The sequence below is a fragment of the Molothrus aeneus genome, chromosome 16 (genome assembly GCF_037042795.1).
Source record: "Molothrus aeneus isolate 106 chromosome 16, BPBGC_Maene_1.0, whole genome shotgun sequence".
In the NCBI taxonomy this organism is placed as follows: domain Eukaryota; kingdom Metazoa; phylum Chordata; class Aves; order Passeriformes; family Icteridae; genus Molothrus; species Molothrus aeneus.
Window position 1 is genome coordinate 3,877,068 of NC_089661.1, and position 24,718 is coordinate 3,901,785.

At 42.4% G+C, this 24,718-nt stretch overlaps 1 protein-coding gene across 20 annotated transcripts in view; it reads left to right on the plus strand.

Moving 5' to 3' along the window:
* The window catches only part of RBFOX1 (RNA binding fox-1 homolog 1), a 1,178,577-nt gene that overhangs the window by 566,598 nt on the left and 587,261 nt on the right, over positions 1–24,718 (plus strand). For 2 of the 20 annotated variants that reach the window (XM_066561199.1, XM_066561202.1), the window contains exon 1: positions 993–1,349. The exons of the other annotated variants lie outside the window; for them this stretch is intronic. In XM_066561199.1, coding sequence (XP_066417296.1) covers positions 1,305–1,349 — 45 coding nt within the window. In that variant the 5' untranslated portion in view covers positions 993–1,304. Of the gene's footprint in view, positions 1–992; positions 1,350–24,718 lie in introns of those variants that run through there. 20 annotated transcript variants of the gene reach the window in all.

The following is a 24,718-nucleotide window of genomic DNA, read 5'->3' on the forward strand; positions in this document are numbered from 1 at the left end:
TGGTCAAGGCCACGCAGTGAGGCAGTGTGAGCTCTGAGATGTTCTGGCTATTAAACCAGTGGTCAGGCCAACCCTTGCTACATTCTCTTTTCAAATTATACACTTCATTGTGATTAAGGTGCCTAAATGGTCCCATAGCCTGTCTAGGTAGAAAGTTTAATTAGTTGAACATGGCTACAATAAAAACTTCCAAACAAGGAAAACACTATGAAATTACAGCCTGAATTTAATATTATTTTCTATATGTTAAATCTTCATAGCACGTAATTAAGCCTTGTCTCTCCTATTCTGCCAGAAAGTATTTGTATTTACAAAAAGGAAATGATTGATATCAAGTTATTTTCCAAGAGATGAAATTGTTCTCGATTTTCATTGCAGAATAATGATAAACATTGAAAGATGTTTAATAAACTTTTCGGGGGTTTTTTGAGAAATAGTGAATATGTGGTATGAAAATTCATTTTACAGAATTAGAAAAGTCCTCTGAGCAGCCTCTTGAGAATTTTTCAATAGAGCACAAGTGGTTGTTTGCAGATTGTAACTTCAGTTGCATAAATAGATGTACTTTGAAATAGCAGCTTGTTTGGTAGGGCATAAGGAGTGCTTTTGTGTAGTGAAAGGGATCAGTTTTTAATGTTTATCTGAAACTTTTTTTTTTCTTCTCCTCAAATGGGTTAATTGCTGCCATCTCTTGTGCAAGATTGTCAGGTTTTGTTTCTGTTCCAGCCAGTCTTTATCTTAAAAATGACATAGTCTGCAATATTATTCTAAAAGGAATTCAGAATTTAGCAAGAGATTTACCATCATTTAATCCAACTGTTAACCATTTCGTATATACAAGATTGATCCCAGCAGTGAACCCCTGCAAACTTTAGCACCACGTCCAATATTTTAACAAGCAGCTAATATTCAGCCCATCCATTAAGCCATCACTCCATAAATGAATTATTGAGCGCAATCTCCTCTCCCGTGCCCACCTTCCTTTCCCACAAGGCTGTGGTTTTTAGCGAAGCCGGCGTGGAGCCGCTCTTATCTCCAAATAAAACAAACCGGCTCCGCCGAGCGCCGGCACTGCCGAGCCCGGCAGGGAGGGCAGAGGCAGCCGAGGGCTCTCGGCAGCATCGCGGCGGCATCAGGAGCGCAGCAGCGCATGGAAACTCCTCCGTCCCGTCCCGCGGCACGGCCGGCGGCAGCGCGGCTGTAGCGGGAGCCATCGCCGCGCTGCCGGGGCAGGACGCGGCCGTGCCCGCCGCACGCTGCAGGGCCGCCCGCTGCCCCCGGCTCCTCCCGCATCGCCGCCGACCATGAAACCCTGGCAGCTGCTCGCAGGCGTGGGAGATGCCCTGCAGGTAAGGCAGCGGCAGCTCGGGGCGAGCTCGGCCGGAGGAGGGAGGGAGGGAGGGAGGGATGAATCCATCCTGTGCCCGCGCCGGGAGCGCCCCGAGCCCGGCTGTGCCCGCCGGGAGGGGCCGGGGACACGCGGAATGCGGGCTGCCCCACCTGAGGGGACAGGTGAGGGGGATCCGGCCAGGTGAGGGGTGAGGGGGATGCCGGCCAGGTGAGGGGTGCGGGGGTGCCGGTCAGGTGAGGAGGATGCCGGCCAGGTGAGGGGACATCGGCCAGGTGAGGGGGATCCGGCCAGGTGAGGGGGATGCCGACCAGGTGAGGGGTGCGGGGGTGTCGGTCAGGTGAGGAGGATCCGGCCAGATGAAGGTGAGGATGATGCCGGCTAGGTGAGGGGCGCGGCGATGCCGGCCAGGTGAAGAGGATGTCAGTCAGGTGAGGGGCGCGGAGCTGCTGGCCAGGTGAAGGAGTGCAGGGATGTCGATCGGGTGAGAAGATGCGGTGATGCCGACAGGCTGAAGAGATTTTGGGCTGCGGGCCAGGTAGGGGGCTGCGGGGATTTGTTGCTGCCGGCCGGGTGAAGGGGATACAGGATGCCGGCCAGGTGAGGGGGATGCCGGCCGGGTGAGGGGGATGCAGGATGCCGGCCGGATGAAGGGATGCCGGCCGGGTGAAGGGACACGGGATGACGGCCGGGTGAGGGATGCCGGCCGGCTGTAGGGACGCGGGATGCCGTCGCGGCTGGGCTGCGTGCCGGCCCGGGGCCGAGGGATGCTCGGGGCTGAGCCGGGTGTGTGCCGGACAAACTCCGCGTGTTCCTCTGGCTGCGAGCGCTCCTCGGCGAGATGCCGACAGAAAACAACGTGCGGGAGGGATTATCCATCCTCCCTCCGTGTTTGGCTGAAGTTTATGTGAACTTCATCTTCAGAAAGCTGCTTGGCTTTCAAGAAAGCTGCTGGACGGAATATGTATTAGCATTTATATGAACGAGAGCAAGGGTGTCATTAGAAAGGGGTTTGTCAGGTGGATTATTGCCTGGTGATTGCTATTGCAGGTTACAGGATTCCTGACCAACCTGCATGCCTGTTTAACTTCAAGGTCCCTGTGTGTCACCAGCATAATATACTGATCTTAGAAAACACAATTTATGAGTATTTGGAGGTTTTATTACTATACTTGTTAAAATGCATGGGATATAACAGCAGCAGCATTTTGTTAATAAATACGATTTAAACACACAGGTAATTTTGGCTAATAATCCATTTATATGTGTTTGCATTGAAAAAAAAGCAGGAACAGGGTATAAAAGACTAGGATTTAAAAATGCCTATCGGTTTCCAGCTGGATATAATTGCAAAGTAATTTAAATACTTTGAATGACTTTAGCAATATTCTTGCTTTAAAAAACCCATACACTTCAAAGTGTGCAAAAAAAATGTTGAGGGGAGTGGGGAAGGTGGATTTCTCTAGCTTTTTAAAAAAAGGACTCGTGCAGACTCCTAATAGGGAGATAATATTTTTGAAAGACTTGCTGTCACATGGAGGAGACTCTGGCACAGCCCAGAAGTGGAATGCTGGGCTCTGCAATTCAGACACTGTAAAATCACATTGCTTCCAGGGCTGTACATTAAATTCCACCTCAGGTACTTGATTTTGATGGATACTGAGTAATTGAGTAAGATCCAAACCAGCCTTTGTATTTGTCATTTCTGTAGGGATAAGGAATTTGGTCGTAATACAGAAGTAATTAGGATTTATGTAAATGTTACATAGAAAGTTTGCATTTTGTCTTATGAAATATTTAGAAAAATCAGTTTACATGCAGTACATTGGTTCCATGTGTATTTCTAAAATGAAGCAACAGATGGGTATAAAGTTTGAATATCTTGATATTCTGACCATACATTATTGGTTTTTTCTTAGATATTTAATGTTCCTGATGCTGATCTGTTTCTTGAACATGCAAGTAAGGTTGAAGAGTGAGCAAAACTCCCACTCAATGAACAGTGTTCCCTGTCTACAGCAGGAGCAGTAGTGCTGTGGAGAATTTTTAGTTCTTCAGATTTGAATCATTTAATGAAAAGGAAAAAGTGAACTTTGAGGTTTTATCCTTTACAGGGGTTTTTCTGTGAGTGCCTGGGGAGTGTCTGTCTATCATCAGCTTTGCTTCCTTTAAACCCATGGATCTAGGAGGGGTTTGATTCTCCCTTGGGAGCTTTCCTTCCCAAAGCAGTGCATTTTTTGGCATTTTTTGGTCTTGCAGATGCTATGGGCACACAGCAGCTCCCATTGCATTGCCTGCTCTGGAAGCTGCGGGTAGGCAGTTCCATTTAATCAGTGTCTCCACATCCAGCACCCTGACACCTCGAGAAGTTCATTGCACAGTTCATTGCACCCCTTTCCAGGCACAGTTTTGGGAAATTTGAGCTTTGTGTTCTTGCCTACTCCCACTTAAATAAATATTTGAAATCAGAATAACTTAACAATGGGCAGATGAAGCAACTTCAAGGTGTTGCCTTTGGTCTTTCCAACTTCAAACCACTTACTTCAGTAGCATCATTGCCATGGAATTGTTCCAATTTATTCTTTTTGTGGTAGAAGTTTCATGTAGGATCTCAGTTTTGCTCATACACCAGAAAACCTTTCCAGGAAAAAGTAATAAATAATAAAAAAATAATAAAAAATTAATAGTTCAAGTGATCAACTTGGTGGCATTTGAAATGCTAGAAAAGGTCTAGAGTAATGTTCTTGAGAATAATATTGGAAGTTTGGGCTTTTCCTTTTGTAAGGAAAATATTGCTATTCAATTTTTACTTCATTTTATGAAGATAAATATGTTAGAAGTGGTAACTGAAGAAGCATCAACCTAAAGAGGAGAAGGGAGAAAAATGTGGTCAACTCATGCTTGTAAGTTATTGTTGTGGTAATTGTGAAAAAGTAAACTGGGGAAAAATACATAGGGAATTTTAACTGTAGAAGATATCTTGTCTGAAGTTTACTTCATATTTTAATTTAAGCAAACAATGTGTATTTATTAACTCCTTAGTAAAAACCAAGCTACTAAAGTCAAGCTTTCAGTTGACTTCAATGATAAGGATTTTGGAGTTTTTGTTGGAAGGATTGTGCCACAGGATTGTACCTTCCCAGGGTTTGGAGATGGGAACAAAGGCTTCAGAGGGCATTGATTATTTCAGAAATTTTTCAGTCTTTTGGGGGCTTTATATATATTTCAAGATTGGGACATAATTTATGGCATCTCCTAAGAGCTATGCATAACTTTTGAAATGTGTTAACTTTAATTGAGGATAAAGTTTTAAAAGTATTACTGTGCCATAAATAGGTATATGTCCAATCTAGGTGGCATCAGCTTAGGTGGAAATTAGCAGAGCTATCTGCCTTTCATTTCTGCTGTGTTGGAATGTGTTCCAAGGAAAGGGAATGTGCTCTCCTGGGCTGTGCTGAGGGGAGATCAGGAATTCAGGAGTTCACTGATCTCCAGCTGCTGGCTGTGCCCAGGGGTGCCCTTTGGAGCACAACAAGGGCCATAAATCCACAGTCAGCAGATGGAAGGGAAACACAGGCCTGTCCTTTCAAAGGGTGCACCACAAATGTGTTTTATTTAAAATCCAAGTGCTGTGGGACTGCATTTGGGTGAGATAGCAGACAGTGGAAAGAAATAAATGTGTCACTGCCAAAACTCTGTTCTGGTGGCATTTCCTTCTAAATTTATCATGTCAGCCGTGGAGCTCTCTGTCTGTAGGAATAAGTCTTTTCCATTTCATTTTATTTTTATTTTCTTTGTAAGGTATCCAGTGGGGACGTTAAGGAACGTGGCACAGTCACTGTCTTCAGGGGCTTTGTGCACTCACTACTTCTACCTTAGCTGAACTTCAGTTTGGACAGTGTGGGAACGTGTTTGCTTTGTGGGAGTGGAGTTGAGTGCAAGCATTTCTTCTTTTTGCTTGTCCTCACCCTGCCTGTTGCTCTTTTCATTTCTCTTACCCCTGCTAAATTGCAGAGGCTGTGATTCCCTTCATTGTCTTTGAAAAGGAACACAGTGTGACTTCCTTCACCAGGTTGCAATCAGAGACTTTTGTGGGTTTTGTTTCTGTGCTGTAGTTAATTACAGATTTCATGCACAGCAATGAGGCTTCTGCAGAGAGAAATTTCACTGATGGTCAGGAATATTTCAAAAATTGCTTTCGTCTCACAGGAGTGGAGGCATGCAAACTTTTTCTATTAAAATGGAGAAACTGCTTGAGTCAGCAGGAACATCCAGATTCAGCAAAACTAGGTTATGAATCCGAGCAATTAAACATGACAAAGAGCCCAGTTTTACTGCCTGGACTTAATATCCTTCCAGTATTTTTATTTGAGACATAAAAACTTCAAAATGTTCCTTTGTGTCAGGTGTTGACAAAAACAAGGTATACCTCCATACCCCACAACGTCTTGAAAATCCTCTTGCTTTACTTTTGCACCCACCATTTTTATTTAAGTAGTTTTATTCTCAGGAGAAGGAAAAACTGTTCTTTTCCTTTGTTTTGGATACCTGGAGTTTGGCAGCTACTCATTAATTACCTGCATTTTGGTAGAGATAATTAAAAACTGGTTAAATATTTAGAAATTATTGAAAGAAGCTTTTTTAACCAATATTCAATATGTATGAAATATGGGGTTTTGCTAATGATGATTAGAAATCCCATCAACATTTTCACATGGAACACCAGAGGATCTGTTTTGTTGTCGTGTTTTTGGGGTTTTTTTTTCTGTTTTTATGTATTTGATGTTCAGAAACTGTAAGCAGGTTTCCTCTCTGGTAACTACTGCAAATTTAGCTGGGAAGAGGAGGGGAGGGACATAAGGAGATGTAAATCATGGCACTGATGGCCCAAGCTGAACTTGATCAAAACTTCAGCAAAGATTTTCTGTTCACTGCTCCTATGGTGGAGATTGATGTGAAATCCTGAGAACAACCTCCCACACCTTGTACATGTGAATTATTCTGCTGGTGCTGTGCTGCTCCCTGGACAGGTGTTTATGTCTTTTTTACCTTAAATGTTTTCCTTGTTAAGGCTGACCTTTCTGATTCCGTGACTAACAGGAATCCAGCAATGATGTTTGATCGTTTGTTCCAGATAAATGAGTTGTAGCTTACATCAGGACTTGTTTCTGACTGCTAATTAACCTGACTCTAATGGTTCCTTTAACTGTAAAAACCTCCTACAGCCGAGTGAGAGGCACACGTGGCACTGAGAACTTGCACCATTGCCTGGTGCTCTGAACAAAGCCAGCATCCTTTGGGAATTTCAGCTGTGCCTTTGCAGAAGTGAAGCAAGTCTTCTAAGAACACAGCACTTAGATCAGGCCCTGCTGGGGCAGGCTGGCTCCCTCCTGGGCTGTTTCATGTGAGTTTTATGTTTCCATGTCAGCATGAGGTGTTCCCTTTGTCCAGCTGCTCTGCCTCCGTGCCAGGCCATGTCCTTGGGGCTGCACTCCTGGGGACAGCAGGAGTGTCCTGCTGCCTTCCATGGCCCAGCTTTGCAATGTGTGATAGCAGCAGGCTGTGTGCACAAGGGCAGGAGATGCATTTTATAGAAGAACAGATCTGCTGTCACCTGTGCTTGCAGGGAAGGTTTGGTATTTGGCTGTGACACAGAGAAATCTCAAACCATTTGTTTGTTTGGGTTTTTTTCTTGGAATATTTTGCAGGAGCAATGAAAATGAAAATCATCTCACGCTTTCATTTGAGTAGTTCAGCCATTTTCCAACAAGTGTTTATTGATGAGGTCTGGATGATGAACAGTGGTGGGGTGTCCAGGTTTTCCACCTTGCTGGTTAAGCCAGCACCACTTGAGGCTGTAATCCTGCACTAATCCCCACAGTTACCAGGAAAAGCAGGGTACCACTGCTGTGCCAGGCAGCAAAATCATCCCAGAAGCAGATCTCATTTCAAATGGCATTTCATTCCAGGCTTTCCCAGTGAGGCTTTCCCAGTGCCAGCAGAATCAAAAATCCAATCATGGCAGACTGAACTTTGTACCAACAGAGAGGCTGTGGGAAGCAACTTAATTTCATTTTGACTTTCACATTTGAAAGTTTGAGCCTTTTTTCTTATCCTTGCTCATTCTTTGAGACACAACAGGAAGAAAGGATTTACTAAGGGGAAATATTAAGAATTGGCATTGGGTATTTTACTGCATTTTCTTTACTTCTAATTATATTTTCAAGATGTCACAGTCTCTTAAACAAGTTTCTGTGGTTTTATGAGAACTGGTAAATCAAATTGAGCGCAGTCATGTGATAGCTTAGCAGAAGTTCTGTTTGCCCAATTTTAATCTCGAGAGCAGAAGGTTTTAGCAGCTGCCTGTGGTAGCTGTGGCTCACTAATTGCATCCCTTCTGAATGCAGGCATTTGAGGGTGGTCTTTAGAACTGGAACCCAGGGTCAGGGGGAGCTCAGCTGTGAAAAGTGTTCCAGCCTGGGGGTTATCGATGACATGAGGCTTTAAAAGGAGGATCCAGGGGAGTGCTGATATCTTTGGCAGCAGCCACTGATGCCCTGTGCAGGCTGCCCTAGAACAGAGGCTGGACAGAGCTAAGGAATAAAGCAGGGATTGATTCAAATCATCTCCTCCATGGATCCACCTTGGGCAGCACAAGAGCCCAGCCAGGGCTGCACCCAAGGTGAACCAAAATGGTCACAAAATGAATCCAAAATGAACCAAAATGGTCACAAAATGGGTGACAGGGTCTCTCATTTTACAAGTTCTGCTCCATTTACATCTTGCAGTTCATTGTCCCATTCCAGCTTTAGCCCATGCAGTCCCATCCTTGTTTTTCTCTCTCCAGCCCACGGGGTTTGTGCTCTTGGGCTGAGATTTGGATCATTTGTCCTTGGTGCCCAGCTGGAGCAGGAATTGTTTTGTCTCCCTGCTCTGTGCAGAGCTCACCATCCCCTGATGTGAAGCCCAGACCCACACACTAAAGCAGCAGAGAATGTGAAACATAGAAAAGCTCAAACCTGAGGCATCAGGCAGGAACTGAGCTCCTGTGCAATGCTGCCTGTCCTGTAGGAGGAGAAACTGCTCTGGTCAGGTCCTGCTCTAAGCAAAAAAATCCAACTTCTAAAATGAATAAGTGCAAAGAGCAAACATCAGCAATGCTCTATGGATGTCATGAGCTCTTCCTGCAGCAGCCATGAGCTACTGGGCAATGAAAAATAAAGCTCAGGCCTGTTTGTATGTTGGCATTTCTTCTAATTAATAGAAGCATCATGCCTGTATGTGAGTGCTTCACTAATTAATGATTGCATTCCAGGCTGGGCAGGGCACTCTGCAGAGGGGAGGCAGTGTGGCAGTTCTGCTTTCATTCATTTTTGCCCACATGTAACTGAGCAAGCACAGAACAAAACTCCATCCTGTGTTACAGTGAGGCATTTATGTGAAAAAATCCTTTTATCCCAGCTTGCAAGAAAATTATAAAAATGTATAAGTTTTTTCCCATGTACTATTTTTCTTTTCACTTTAAAGGCTTTGTCCTAAATATTGGTGTGGATTTTTAAGAGCAGTGATGCAGAGGACACTCTTCCATGCCATGGAGTCCAGCCCTGCTCCCTGCAAGGAGTCAAGTGTCATTGATTATTGACATCCTGTTCATCTTTCAAGCTGTCAAAAAGGGAAGGTCCCTTCCCTCCTCAGACTACCTGTTCCAGTACTAAGAAGTCATTACTGTCTTGAAAAATATTTTTTTGCTAGACAAATATAAATTTCCCATGCTGCAGATGACCTCAGTGTTTCATCTTCTCAGGGAACCTGAAGAAAAAAAGATTTCTCTGCTCCCTGTGCGAGTCTTTTATGACAGAAGCTCTGATTTAGACCTGAGGTTTCTGTCCCAGGCATTTTAATTTCTATATTTTGCTTCAACCTTTCCTAGTTATCATTTAGATTAGAAATCTTTATTTTGCATCGAAGACATTATTTTAGAACATTTTTAATTTAAATAAAAACATTGCTTTCAAGTAGTTTACCTTGGAAGACAGATATTGGCCATGATTTATAATCAGGATTATAAAATTATTATTGTGAGATGTCAGACATTTGAGTCTGTAGCTCTCACAGCTGACTTGAGATCTCTAAGCTGCCTGTTGGGCTTTTTTGCAACAGAGGTTATGAGCTTTTTTTATTTTGCCAAAGTCTGCTGGAAAGTTTTATTACTCTCTCAAATTTATTGAAGTGTGGATATGTGTGTGTGATCAACTGTCTCATAAAAAGATAAAAGTTATAAACTTCTGCTGATACATTCAAGACTTGATTAGCTCTGCCTGCTCTTGGTTCACATCCTTTCTCTGGATGAATTTCTCTGAATTATTGCTCTGTGCATTTATCCTGTCACTTTAGCCTCATGGGACAAGTGCAGGGTGGAGGAAGGGCTGTGAGGGGATGCTCGAGGCTCTGCCTGGCCACTCCAGGGAGGGGAATCCAGGGGGCTCTGTCCTTGGATCAGCTCCTTCTGCCCAGCCTGTGTCACCCAGGGCCCTGTGTTATCCCCCTGCAGCCGAGGGCAGGGGGTCACTGCAGCCCTGCAGAGCTGAGGGTGAAGCACAACTGGGACAAAATGGAAAAAGCCTCCGGAGCTCTCAAACACATCTATGGAAAGTGATGCAAATCTATTCCATAAATTTGTAGTAAACCTTTTTTCTTTTTGGTAATTAGCAGCTAAATGACTAATATTATAAAATAATGGGGTGTGAGTCAGTGGCTGGTGCACAGCTTGACTTCGGCTGAGGTGTAGAACAAGAGGGGTGGAGGTTACAAACTCCAGCAGATCATGCACCGAGTGTATGACTCGGGCAGATCATCTTGTGCCTTCTCAGGAGGGAGCTGCCTTGGGCTCTCCTGATTCCCTTCAGGTTTTAGCACCACTGAAGGAGCCAAGGGCATTGTGCCCATTAAGATAACAGAAGACAAAGATGGATGAGGGAGCTGAGATTCTTATGGGGAATTATCTTTAGGAATGGCATGCAGGATGTATACATTTGTTCCCCCAAAGCTTTGTGTCTGTGAAGCACAAGGACTGTAAAATTCTAACTGGATCCAGGCATTTCACTGAATGTAGGGAGGAGAGTAAGGTACCTGCTAATCCTTTTTAGTTATTTTAACAAATTTCCAAATTTTACCCATGTTTTGAGAAAACTGGAAACATGGAAGAAAAGAACCAGACAGCACTGCAACTTTGGCATGTCTCATTTTGGCATAGTAAAAGGAATTGTCCTTTTTTTTCCCCACTGAGAAATTTCCTTTTCATTTTCCTGAATGTTGTAGAAAGTGCCTGGGTCCAACTTGAGTTAGTAACAGATGTTTCATGTGATCTTTCAATCCTGCAGACACAAAGCTGCATTTCTGCTTAAAGAAACAAATTCTGACATGTAATTGGATGTAACAGCATTGACATGTTCTTCTCCTCCATGGCTGCAGTGAGTAGGTTGGGAAGCTGTGGGCTTAAATTAGACAAAGGAAGGTTTAGATTGGGCATTAGAAAGGCTTCCTGATGGTAAGAATACTTAATATTTAATCAGATGAATTAGGAAGATTATGGGATTTCTGTTACTTGAGGCTTTTAGGAAAGGTTTAGGAAGCAATGCCAGAAAAATGCAGCTGTACATGTAAACATGTTCTACAGAATTGATTTATAGCTGACAGAACTCAGTTCTCAGGGCTGTGTTTTTCTAAGATAGAAAATCTTTCTCAAATACCAAGGTTAATTCCCATTTAGAGGCAAATCTCTCATGTTCTTACCAAAAGGGTTTTTTAACCCACGTTCAGAACCTGACCTGCTGCTGCTGCCACACTCCATGAGGTGAGGCACTGAACCAACATCAGAGCCGTTTCCTAGGAGCAGAGTTTGGAAAACACTGGAGTTTGCAAAGTTTCTGGTGAAACCCTGGATCTTTTCTGAGGAACAGTGCAGGGAGGGGTGTGCAGCTCTTCGAGCCCTGCTCCCCTCTGGGTGTCCCTTCTGTCACACTGTGCTGGCTGGGCACACTCAGCTGGACTTCTGAGGAACTCCTTGGTCTGTATTTATGGGAATCCTGGTCTGTATTTATGGGAGCTCTGAGTAATCCTCTCAATAAGAGACAAGACAGCTATAATAGAATTGATGTCTTTGGAGATGGGTTCTGTATAACCTCTTATATCTATAGTACACACCCCAGCTCCCCTTGTTCCTGTAATATTGCCTTTAGCATCAAAAATACAGACTTTTGGATTATATTTTTGCTTTGTTAATAGAAAGCATTTTTTTCATCTGAGGACTGTGCAGACTTTCACATCTATTAATAACATAACATTAAAGGGGTTTTTTAATAAAAAGCTGATTACATAGAACATATTAGAACTCAACAACAGTTGAGACTTTTTTTTTTTTACTATTTGAGAAGTGTAAGAGTGCCTTGGAGCCAGAGAGGCTCTGCTGTGCTATTTTCTATGTAGTATTCTACACATTCTATATAGGAGCCAGCAACCTCTTGCCAAAAACCCCTCCAGCTGAGGAAATAACAGAATTAAATGGATGTGCTCTTAACCAGTTGTTATTGTCCTGGGAATTTCAGTTTACCAACTGAAACTGAAGTTGCTTGATTCAATGTGAGCACTGTGAGGAGGCAAAGCATGCAGGACACCCTCTTTTCACCATGTTTTGTGTTTTGGGGTTTTTTATCTAGTTACTAGAGCCAACAACATGTTTGGCACAGGATAGAATACTGTGTTACAGAGAACTGATTCAAATCTTGAAGACAGTGCTCCATCAGTTGCTGTGCTTAGACAGAGAAGGAACGGCAGGCAACCAGGTCCCAGAGCCCTCCCCACTCCTTTTGGTACAGCACAAACCCCTGATGTAATTTTTAAAAGTAATTTTCAACTTCTTCTGTATAAACAAATAGTAAAACATCATATTCTGCTTAGAAATTATATTATTTTGAATGAAACAATGCTACTATTAATCAAGTTCAAAGAAAACTGTGGTTTTAGAGTAGTCTGTGACAAATAGCAAACTGATATGGAGGCACTAAGTAGCTTTCTGTAATATCTGTATTAAAAGAATAGCTGCCAAGATGGTTATTACTTACAGGCATCTCAAACTTCAACAGGTTGATAAAGAATTTAATATTTTCATATGCTTCAGTGTAAAGCCATCTGTCACAGTGACAGAACAAAGTGTTGGGAACAAGAACAAACGTATGTTCATGGAGGTTCTCCATGGAATGTTAGCAGGGAAGACACAAGATGCACAGCAGGATCTTGTAACAAGTGGGCAAGGGATTTGAAACAGCATGGCCATCATCTTCAATATTTACAATTACCGTTTCTTTTCTAATTTCTTTTTGTGTAGAAGTGCTAAAAAAATAAAAGTCTGTCAATACAGATGGTGAGGGAGACAGATATACCAAGGAAAATAGCATTTGCATCCACCTTTTGTAGTTTTTCATGTTCCTGCTCTCGTTTCCTACAGTTTTAAGCTTCTGTCTGGGTACATCAGTGTATACATTAGACCTCAGGCAGTGTTTCATACATCTGCTGGGCTTTTTAGTGCAAATTAAACAGCCTCAAACACACACAGGAGCTGAACTTTGCTAGTACCTTCTCCCCATCCCCCTTTTGGGAAGGATTTTTATTTGAGGCTGCACAGAATGAATCACATTGCAGTGTTTGAAGCCAGAAGGTGACATAGTGTGACTTTTAACCTGCCATACCCCAAATGTGGGACACAGTGTGGGCTAGTAAGAGATACAAAGGGATTATGAGGGGAAAAATGGGACTGAGACATAAAAAAGTGTTCAAGAAAAGTTACTTTGAATCTTTTGTCAGTGGTATTGCAACAAGAAAGATCCAGTTCTAAAAAATCTATATGGTTGGATTTTTAGTTATAAGGTATAAAGGATATATTTTACAGTGATCCTGTTATTTTCAGGCCTCCATTCTCTCTCCAGGTTTGGGTGACTGAGAGCAAGGATTGAATTTGATTGTGCCTTAGCAGCACTGTGAATTTTCTAGGAAGCGTATTTTTACATTTAAAATGATAGCTGCAAAGGAGATGTGTGCTGAAGGGTGAGGGAGCAGGGTATGGCACAATTCCCTCCCTCATTCAGGCCTGAAATGCTGCCCTGTGACACAGCTCCATGGGCCAGTTCCCCACTTTGAACTGGTGCATTCCCCAGCCACGTGGGGATGGGCAGCAGGGCTCATTTCACCTTTTGAGGAATATTTGAAGTTTTGCTCTCATAATCCGTTTTCTTCACCAGATTCATAAACACAACATGGATGAATTTTCATCAGCCTTCGGAAACTGAAGCCAGTGAGATGTAGAGCTGGGATTGCACAATCCCCTCCTGGAGATGACAAACCACAGGAGGATCCTGATGTTGGATCCTCCCTGTGCCATTCCGTGCTGGCTGCACGGAACCTGCACATCCTTCCGTGCTTTGGGCAGTCTGGAAGCTGGGGATTGATTGCACTGGGACATCGTTCAGCCCTGTGAAGGTGTCCCGTGATCGCCTTAAAGGAGCAAAGTGTCTGAGCTTTTATTGGAGTCCCGATAAATATGCAAATTCCCAATTTTTACTCGGCAACACTGACATCGTGTGGCAAAGAGGAAAACCCCAGCCCTGCTTCAGTACCGAGCAGGGAGTAGTTAAAAAAAAAAACAACCTCCTCAATTTTAATAAAACACTCAAAAAGAAGAGTCTCCAAGACCTTCAGTGTTACCCTCTAAATGAAGACAAAGAACCAAGGAGAGAGAAATGCAGTGCCTTGCTCAGACTTGAGTTATCTCATATCTATTTTATTTTGGGCTGAGCAGGCTCTGGGAACAGCTTTACCTTGGTTTTGATGTTGAAGGGATGAGTTTGATCCTCAAGGCAACAGGTTTCAGTCATCAGGGTATAATGCAGTTCCCCTTTGAGCACTCCTTGTGTTTCCTCAGGTATCCAGGTTTGTCAACACATCTTTGACAGTGAGTCTTGCAATTATGTACATCTACAGTGTTTAAAAAAGATTCTGACAGGTAGAAGTTGTGGGAGGGGAGATATCCTTCTGCTTTTCCATTAATTTTCATTGCATTTTCCCATGTCCTTTTTTCTGAGAACTGAATTTTCTAGTTCTCTGTGCCAGCTGTTGGTATTTATTTTGAGTCTGCTTTTTATTTCCTTTAAAAACCAAGAAGCCTTAGTGTTATTTCTCTGGGCTTTGTATAAGAATCTTGGGATTTTTAACCAGTTTGATCTTCTGTCATTACCATGGATGTTCTCTTGGACCCTCTTCCACAATTTGCATTCTAATTTTCATTCTGACTGAACCAGGTGTGTTGTTACTGCAAATTACAGGGAAAGTTCCTGGTAAGGTGTCACATGCCAGTGATTGTAGTGCTCTGCCAAGGGGTCCTGACTTGTTGTAAATAAGGTTTACAAATTATGAAGATGCTGCTGAGACTTTCTCTTACTGACAAAAAGGAGAAAAAATTGCAGTATTTTTTGTGCTGGCAGTTTCTTTGTCAAAATTCAGTCTCTTTCCCATTGTATTTCTCCCAGAATATGAATTTTAATAACACATTTGTAGCTGTTCTAATTTTCCATATATTTATATGCTACCTGCATGGTAAAAATTTCTGAAGCTATTTTTTAATATGAATAAATTGGTTTTTCTTACTCAGTAGACTATTCCCCCTTATTTGACTTGTATTTTGATGAACAATGGAAATTGGTGATATGATTGTGTGCTAACACTGCCCAGCATCAAATGCTGTCAGAATTATTGTCTAATGAATTCTACCATGCCATTAATTAAGATTGATATTAGCAAAATGAGCTTAGGGATTTGTTACATTTCCTGATACTGATTCTCTAGAAGTTACAGAACTACAAGGAGAATGCTGAATATAGAGTTTCCTCTAATAGGAAAAAACCATAGAAACAATAAAATACGAGAAACATGCACGGTTTTAACAGATTATATCAATAATCTGGGTGGGATTTGCTTCTCTTTGTGGAAGTCCACAGTGTCCTGAGAGCAAGGGTTGAGGCAAGGCAGCTCAGTAATTAGTGTGGGGTTCCTCCTGTCCACATCTCAGTGCACCCTCTCTCAAACCCTTTGCAAGTCCTGCAGCATCTTTGCAGCCAGTCCTGTTTGCTGTTGTACCCTCTGCTGCTTGTTCTTTCTGAGCAAACACCCAGCATCTCCTTCATTGGATTTCATGTCAGTGCTATTTTCCAGCTGTCAAAAACATATTGCTTTGTTGAGAGATGAAATTTTCCTCCTAGAAAAGCCTGGTTTTTTTTGGCAGGTAGCTTGTCCTGTGCTGCAGTTTCTGTGTTGGTGATGAACCTTGCCCACAGGCCCCCAGATTGCACAGCAGAGCCTGCTGGGGGTGGTTTTCCCCCATTAATTATGGCTGTAGCTGCTGGTTTGTGGCACTGGGCACAGCTGATGTGTCTCATTTGTTTGAGGATGTCTCTCAGGGAGGATCAGGCAGAGGATGGGCCAGTTCAGGTGCAGTTCCCAGGCTGAGCTATGAGATGGAGCAGCAGCAGCTTGGGCATGGAGGAGGAAAAACTGAGGTACCTGCTGGGAAAAGGGGAGAGGGAAGGCAAGAACAAATAACTGCAGGTGCTCTGGGGGCGGCAGGGGGGATTTGTGTGCTCACAAGTGCCTCCTCACACATCTGCACAAACACAGATACCTCTGTTCTTTAAAAGCCTGCCTTTTGCTGCAGCTCCCCTTTTGTCTGATCCTCATTGAAGGAAGGTTGGGAATCACAGCTCTCCAAGGGCTGGGTTGAGGATAAGCACCTTAGAAATGGAGAGGAACTTAAAAGGATAGGGCTCTGCCATAAATGGAGATTCCTTGCCCTTCTGTTCCCTCTTTCTTTGGAGTCTTGCTGATGGCACTGAATTTCAAATGGAAGAAGAGAAATAAGTTGAAAATTTCCCCCCTCCCTAAAGGAGTAAATGCCAAGTGCAGAGCCACTGATTAAAAACATATCTCTGAGGAGCCTAACAGGAGCTAATCCTTAGGATATATTTAACTGTCTAATCCCTTTCTCTGGGAAGTGCATCAAGAGGTAGAACTTTCTTCTCTTCTCCATAGGTTACCTAGTTCTTCACAGAGCCCTTCCTGCACTTAGCCCAACTTAGCCCTTTCTTTTGTCTGTCTTTGACAGCTGATGAACAGTTAGCCTTCATTAAGAGCACCATTGCTGTGCTTAAAAAGTACTTATTGCCAAGAATAAGCCACAAATTTCAAAGTTTATTTACCGTGGGGGCTCTAGTTAAATAGTTTCTCTCTCTCTGCTTGCACCTCTGCACATAGCAAGAGCCCTCCTGGCTGGAAGGGATAATAGAGGGATTATTTTCTCCCCTTAAGCAAAATGATGAGTTCCTGAAGTAATTGGCTGCAGTGCAAATTATAACTGCTCCTTTTGTCGTGACAGGACTATAATTATTTTGTGTCACTGGTCACCCCTCTGACAGCTTTCTGTTCTCAGTGCTACCAAATGGAAGTAAAAGGAGAAAAAAAAGAGAAGCATCTTTGTTCTTTAGCTGGTGGCAAGGCTTTTGGTGTTTACATGTTGTGTTCTCCACTGTGTGGAGAAAATAAGTTGGTGATTATTTGAATTATTTTTTACAGCGCAGAATAATTTGCAGTTGAGTGAAAACAGGAAAGCTACTTGAAATATTAAAAAGCATTCCTTGTAGCCTAGGTTTTCTAATATGCAGCTTCTGTGAGATGTTTTAAAGTGTCACTTCAAGTCTGCATTATGTATCCGCATAACTAATGTGGCAAAGAAGAAAATAGAAAGGAAAGTTGTTTTAAGTGAGGAAGTTAGGCAGCTAAACATTGATTGAATTGTACTCTGAGACCTTGGGGAGGGGGCAAGGGAGAAGGGCATTGGGAAATAATAGATACAGGTAAAGAACTGTTTTGGTGCAGTTGTTGGTGTTTTTCATCAGCATCTCCCACGTGGACCATGATTCCAGTACACACTCTTGTAATCTCCTGCAGTGGCAATGATTCAGCTTGAAAATCAATAGGGCATGAGGTGTTTCAAGTTCTCATTATTGTAATGTGTCAACATCACTTTAGTGACCCCAGAGCCCTATGCTGGCTGATTTGTTCTCTGATTTATTGTGCAATCTTGTAGGCAAACTATAATTTCACTTGTGACCAGAAACTCTGCTTTTGTGGTTTGTGTCCCAGTCTGCAGCCATTAGGATGCTCAGAGATAATCAATACTTGTGTTTGCTGCTGAAGGTTGAATGAAGTTGTCAAGCAGCTAAATTACAAAGAATACAAACAAAAGAACATTGTTATGGCTGAGCAGGCCAGGAAATGTTTTTATTTAAATTTTCATTCCCTATCAATTCACAAATGCTTTTACTGCTTAGCATTGTCATAATTTATATTCCCCTCTATGCCTACCAGTTTCAGATCTTGAATTTAGTGGTTGTGGTGATTTACTCTATCACTGTCTTCAGGTTATCTGTGTTCCTTTCTGATCCTGCTATCTCCTCTGTATCTCTCCAAATCTAATAACATCATGAACAGGAAACAAATTATTTTAATTGTTCCAACTCAGCTTATTGTGCCTTTAATACATCGAGGCAAACAGCACTGTTCATTCTGCAGTGCTTCTCTTCCAGTAATGCTAATTTTGATGTTTGTTTACCTGATGAAAGTGCTGCAAATGATAGCAGCACGGTCTGCATCAGTTTATCCTGGGCAATATCATACCAGTTAATGTATTTAAAATATCTTCCATAAAACTGAGGTGGCTTTGCACACTCCAGAGCTCTTTGGACTTGTATCCCTCACATACCCAACTGCATTGGAGGAGGCAACATCTGTATTTTTGATTTTTCTTGAAAAGCTGGTGACTAGACAGTGTTTTTCCAGTGCACATAATAGATTCAATATTTTCCTCCTTCAGAAGTGCTTGTTTCAGTAAAGCTTTCACCTTAACCATGCGAGCTCTCAGCTCACCTGATGAGAAAACTTCCAGCAACATGTGAAGGTGTGGGAGCCTTAGGTGGAATAAATCAGAAGTTTTTAAAAAGTATATGAGGCAATTAGATCCATATTAATCACCAAATCTAATACAAATAGGAGAATATTCAGAACTGGAAATGAAATGGAAAAAAAAACCCCTAATGTTTCAGATTCAAGATCAGAGATGTTCTAATTTTTGTAGTTGTTTAATAGGAGTTTTGTAGTTAGATTATGGAATGTTTATTATGGTATTGGGGAGATTAGAAAGTTAAAATTATCAAGAATATTTCAGTTTCTGTCCTCTTTTTTCTCAAGCCCTCATTTGAATTATAGTCTCTGAAACTCATTTTTTCTTTGGCTGTGTCTGTGTAATCTGAGGGCACGCAACTAAAATGGGGGACACTTTTTAACAGCTTCCATGTAAAACCATCAAAATGTAGGTATGTAAAACCATCAAAATGTAGGCATCACTACTGGCCAGAAGCCTTTTAATATCCAGTCCCTCCAAGGACAGGCTGGTGTCATTAATGAACAAGTGCATGGACAAATTTCCCTGTGCATTTGTCAGATGCTGAAATCCAGGAGTGTTTGGCTGCTGTAGGAAATGGTGCTCAGGTTTCAGGTGCTCCTCATAGTGGGTATTAGCAGCCCTGGCTCACTGTGGAAAGAGGGTTTTTAATAGGAGAATGCCCCATAATCATTTACTAAGCTGATCCATTTAAAGACCTTTATGTGAAATTGAAATAATTGTCATGGGGTTGCTATGGCTTTAAAAAGTTAACATCTCTGGCCTTATATATCACAAAAAAAGATGTGGGTCTTTTCTGCAAGACAGTTTGACCTATATAAGAGAATAATCTGGCATAATGCAGAGCAGGGAGGAGAGGGGGAAGGTGGGCTGGAGCAAACCTTTCAAGTGTTGCACAGGCCATGAAAATCTGGGGAGCTGCTGGAAGGTAGATAACCTGCGCAAATTAATTTGTCTCCTGTACATGCCATGGTGTATAATTCAATTTATATTGCCAGTGTCCCACATTCTGGAGGCCAGGACTGGATTCAAGTTTCTTGTCTAAGCCTCCCCTGTATCCCTTGAAGTGCTTATTTAAAAACAAAATGCCATAAATACATGGAAAACCTGCATGAAAGTTCTATTCATTATTTCTTGGAAAGCTTCCTCATCCTCAGTATAGTTTTTGAAGTTTGCAGAAAAACCCTTTGTAGTTTGAACATTTTTCCCCCTTTTGCTAAATACCCATTGCACCATCACCCAGAGATTTCTAACGTACAAAATATCAGAGATTTGGGTCTTTTAGCTTGCTCTGGAAGCTTTGGGGAATTAGAGACATCTGTTGCATTATAACCCCTGTGTAACAAAATTAGATGCTTTTTCCCATCACTATTTGCCATTTCAGCTGTATGCACACTGCTATTGTACTTGGCATCCTGTTAACCATTTCTGGTGCAAGAAGCATGATTATTTCATAATCCATATTCCATCACAAAGCAGACCTCATCTTGGTTTGAGTCATGCATTTAAATAAAAGGTACAGCCTGGTCCAGCAAAATTCTGGCCATTTTCTTTAATCGAATATATTTCCTTTGATCTGGAAGGGGGATCACCTCACTGGGATGAGATTGAGTTGTAGATATTTCCACTGGGTTTTGATGGCAGCTGATCAGAAAACTTCTGCTGGGATCTCCTCACACTCTGCTGTCATCAGGTGAGGAAAATGGAGACTGGTGCTGGGCCCAGGAGTGCTCTCATTATTGCCACTGAGCTCTCCAAGCACGGTGTTGAGGAGCATTGTAGGGAAAAGAAAAGCACTTTTTAATGTTTGTTTTGGGGTTTTTTTAAATCTTGGAGCGTCACTGTAATTCCAGCTGGGTTTATTGTTTTCACTGTGCATTATTGAATTCCTGCTGGCGCTGCCACTGCAGGGAGCTGCAGCGATACCTGCATCCTGCTCAGCTGCCTTTCGGGGGCTGTGAGGCTCAGTGCTCTCAAAGCCCTTTGCAAAAGCGCCTTCTTAAAAGGATATTGTGTGTGTGTAAAGCACTACTGTACTTGCTGAAACCTGGACAAACCAGAACCCTCCGTGGCTGGAGAAAATCACTGAGTGCTGCATCAGCTGCTTCACCAAATCAAAGATGCTGTGCTCAAACCTGAGAAACGAGAACTCCCACGGTGAGAGACAGCTTGCTACAGTGGCATTCAGCTCAAGGTCACACACAGCCTCAGCCACGGCGGGGAAGAAAGCCAAATGAAGCTTTTTTAGCAGTGCAAATATGTTGAGAAATATCATGAAGGGTGTGAAGATGCTGGAAAGGGAAACAGTAAAGCCCGTGTAGCAGAGCAGTTGTGTGGGCAGAGTTACAGCGATGGGCATGGGGAGATGAAGTCACTTCACATTTTGGGTATCACTAAAATACTTTCCTTACGTGATCCTGCTTTGTGTGTGGCTTTGTGGCATCTCACTCTAGTGGCTCTTACCCAAACAGATTTTATATATATACATAAATTGCTGTGAAATAAATGGGAATGGGAAGGTCATTCCCTGTCACAGCACTGATTTGATGATGTGAGGGGTTTGCTTTTTTTCTTGGGACGAGCAATATTTGGAATTTTGGACAAAGTTTACATGTATGTTTCTGAAATAAGGCTCACCAACCTTTATAACTCAAATACCTTATGTATGTACCAATTATATTGATTCTGTGTTTGTTCTTTAATGGTACACAATGCAATTTCAGATTGTAAATGCTGTTTCCTTTGACTATTACTGAGGAAATTTTTGCATCTGCAAAAAACAAATGGATTGAGATAATTTTTCATTCTCATTGGGTATCAAAGCCTGAAAGAAATATTGATGGTTTTAACTTTAATATAATTTAAATGATATTTTATAATATTCTTCTGTGATATTAAAAAGTAAATATCATTGATCTGTTTTCAGCACTAAGTAATGTGGATCAGAACATGGTAAAATTGCTATTTTTTATTGTATACAATATTGGTAAATCAGTAATTAAACTAATTGGAACTGTTGGTTCATTTTAGGGAGCTCTGAATTATACCATCTGTCTTGTAGGGGATGGATGGAGATGCCCAGGTAATACCCCAGGCCCAGAGTGAGCTCTGCAGAAAGCAGAATTTCCCTTAGAAGGGAAATTCCTGTGGAGAATCGATCCTTGGGTACTGCTTGTTGAGATGTTTTTTTATGCCCACTCTGGAGCTCCCAAACTCTCCAGTTTAGAGCATGCTGGAGTAAATTAACAAGGTGATGTTCAGGTGGGTGCTGCTCTCCTCTCTGTGCCATTACCATTCATGCTGAAATTGTGCTTTGTGGGCAGTACCTGCTCGCTGGAATGGGATCTGGAAGCATTACAAATTGCAGCAGTGAGCCATATGTTTTGGGGAGGGAATTGAAATTTTCCTTTTTGACGGATTCCCTTGACACCGGGATCCCACTGTCATGCAGATTTTCCTGGGAAGGATTTTCCAGGGCGCTGCAGAGAGGGCTGGTGCTCAGGCTGGGCTCTCAGAAAGCTGCCAGAGGAGGAGGAAGAGGAGGAGGGCAGTGGCCTGGAGGGCTGTGTCTGTCCCAGGAGAGAGGGGGAGCCTGGCAGTGCTGCAGGACCGCACTGAGCAGGGCTGGGGCTTCTCTTGACCATCCCACGTGCTCACAGCAGGTGCTAACTTAAACCTGGGTTTCACATTTGGAATGTTGTGCCATGACAAAATGTCCTTCTCTTCCTTCTTTGCTGGCCAGAGATCTACAGCAGAGCCAGAGCTGTCTCTGAGATCAAACATAGACATTTTAAATTCCTGTTAGATGCTAATTCCTGTTTGCCTGTTGTTACCTCCTTTAATTACATTGTATGTCTTCCTATTGACTGAGCTCTACATAAACTGTTCCTACTCCTGCATTTCTTCATTTTCCCTCATGCACTTGACATCAGCTCCTTCTTTCTGTTCCTCTCATTGTTCCAGTCACCTCCTGGAGTTAATAGAATTAAATTCTAATACTAACATTCAATTTGCAATTTTGGAGACTTGAAACATCACCTGCTCTGCATGAAGGAGTAGTTCCTGGGGTAAAGTTTGAATGTAGTATATTTTCAACAGAATTCAGAGGTTTGAAATCTCCTGCACTTGAGAGGTGCTTTGCATCCCCAGGAGTGCTTCTGTTGTAAGGGTTTCACTCTGGGATGTCCATATGCTCTTTTTTCCACAGTGCTTACACTTCTCAGGGTGCAAGAAACTGGACAAGACAATTTAAAAAGAAAGCCTTGGAAAACAAATCCAGTAAGTGACATGGTTCCACAGCTGTGACATTTGTGAGAGTGTTGAACAAACACGTCAGCCACGTGCAGGAAATATCCTGGCAGACCTGAGGCGCCCACTGGAAACAAGGAAGGGATTCAGAGGCACAATCTGGGTCAAACAAAAAGCAATGCAGCTATGGGGGAAGGACTCTGTGTTTTACATCCTTTCCTCTCTGACACCAGGTATGGGGGGAGTTGTCTCTTCTCTCAAAATTCCCAGGCAATTATATTTTGAAAGAAATTGAACATAATGTGCAGGTGCTTAAATATTTGACACGGCACTTCCCATTCTGCCTCAGCAGGTACTTATTGTTCTTTTGGCACTGCTCTGATGAGCATGTGATGCCTCTAAAATACTCTGATAAGCAGGAATCCTGGCTGTGAAACGTTCCTGGTGTTGTGGTATCATTTCTGACTCACTGGTTTGATGCACAGAAACATATGGATGGTTACAGGGGTGGACTGAAAAGATACAAATGCCAGTGTGACACTTTGGCCAGGACTGGCATCACAGAGAAGAGGAAGGCAAAGGCTGATATACATTTTAATTACAGTATTTGCATTGATAGTATTAATCACTGTTGAAAAAGCAGTTTATTTCAGGGGGTGCGTGCATTAACAGCTCTGGTATTAGATGTAAAAACACACGGATCTGGAACCAGCCAGGTCCCAGCTAAACATTTGTGCCTTCCTTTCCCAGACCTGCAAAGCTTCCCTGCCAGTTCTGCCTGACAGATCAATGGGGCAGGTTAAATGCAGGAATAAATAATTAGCAACTTTTTCATAAGCCTGAAGTATTTGGATGGCTGCTAGAAATCAAATAGAGATGTCCTGGATTATTTGGTCACTTCAAGGCTTGATTAGGAGCTCTGAGTGTCTTTCAAAGTTGTGTGTTTAATTTCTGATGGAAGCCTAAGGATGGATATAGAGGTTACTGGGTAAGAGAGCATTATCCAAAAGATCAGGGTCCTAAAGTTAGACTGAAAATTCAGAGTTCTTTCCCAATCTGGATGACTTGCCCATGGACTTTCCACCATTATGACTGATTATATTAATATCTAATCTCTTTTTGATTATACTAATATATAAACTCTCTTCCTAGGTAATTTCTAATCTAGGTGTTCCAGCCTTTCAGGATTGAACAAGCATTGACACTGTAAGATGTTACTTCCACCTATTCCAAATCCTTCCCAAAAGGTCTAGAAAGGTGCTTTGCAACTTTGAACTCCTTTTATTTTGCAGACAACTAAGAGGAAAAACAGGAAAAATCTTTTTGAGGAAAGAAGAAGTGATGTGGTTTTGGTGTTGTTTGGGTTTTGGTTTTTGTTTGGTTTGGTTTTTTTTCTCTAAATAAGAATTTCGCATTTCATGAAGGTGAATTATATAGTAAAGATGAATTATGCAGCACAGAGGTCTGTAATTAACTTTATCACTTTATCTGTTTCTGATCTAGCAGGTCTTCAGGAGGAAACATGATTTAATTCACATTCCTATTATCTCTCTCCCCTTAAAAAAAAAAGAAAAAGAAAAGACCTATTTTCTCAGTCTTCAGAAATGTGAAGACAATGTTATTGTGCTGCTCTGTTCTACCTGTTTCTTTCAATTCCTATTTAATAAGACACAGGACATCTCTCATAAATTCTGTACCATCAGTGTAATGTTGCTTTGATGATACATTGCATGTTAAGTTGGGATTGGCATGAAAGGATTGTGAAGGCTCAGGAGAGATTTTTTAATTTTTTCTGTTGTTTCCCATAAATGTTCTGCATCTCTTGCTGTGAAAATCTATGGAGAGCTCTTGGTGTGAAGTTTGAACACGGGGTGTTCTGCCCTCTGGGCCTTGTGCAGCTGCTGCCCCCTGCTCCTCACCTGGAATTAGCTCTCAGTGCCCTCCCTACACCAAAGGGCTCCTTATTTTGGCAGCCCCCTCTGGAGGGGCACGGGTGAATCTCAGCAAAAGATCCATTTCTGGAGCAGAGCAGGCCTGGACACTTGTCCTGACCCTTTTTCTGT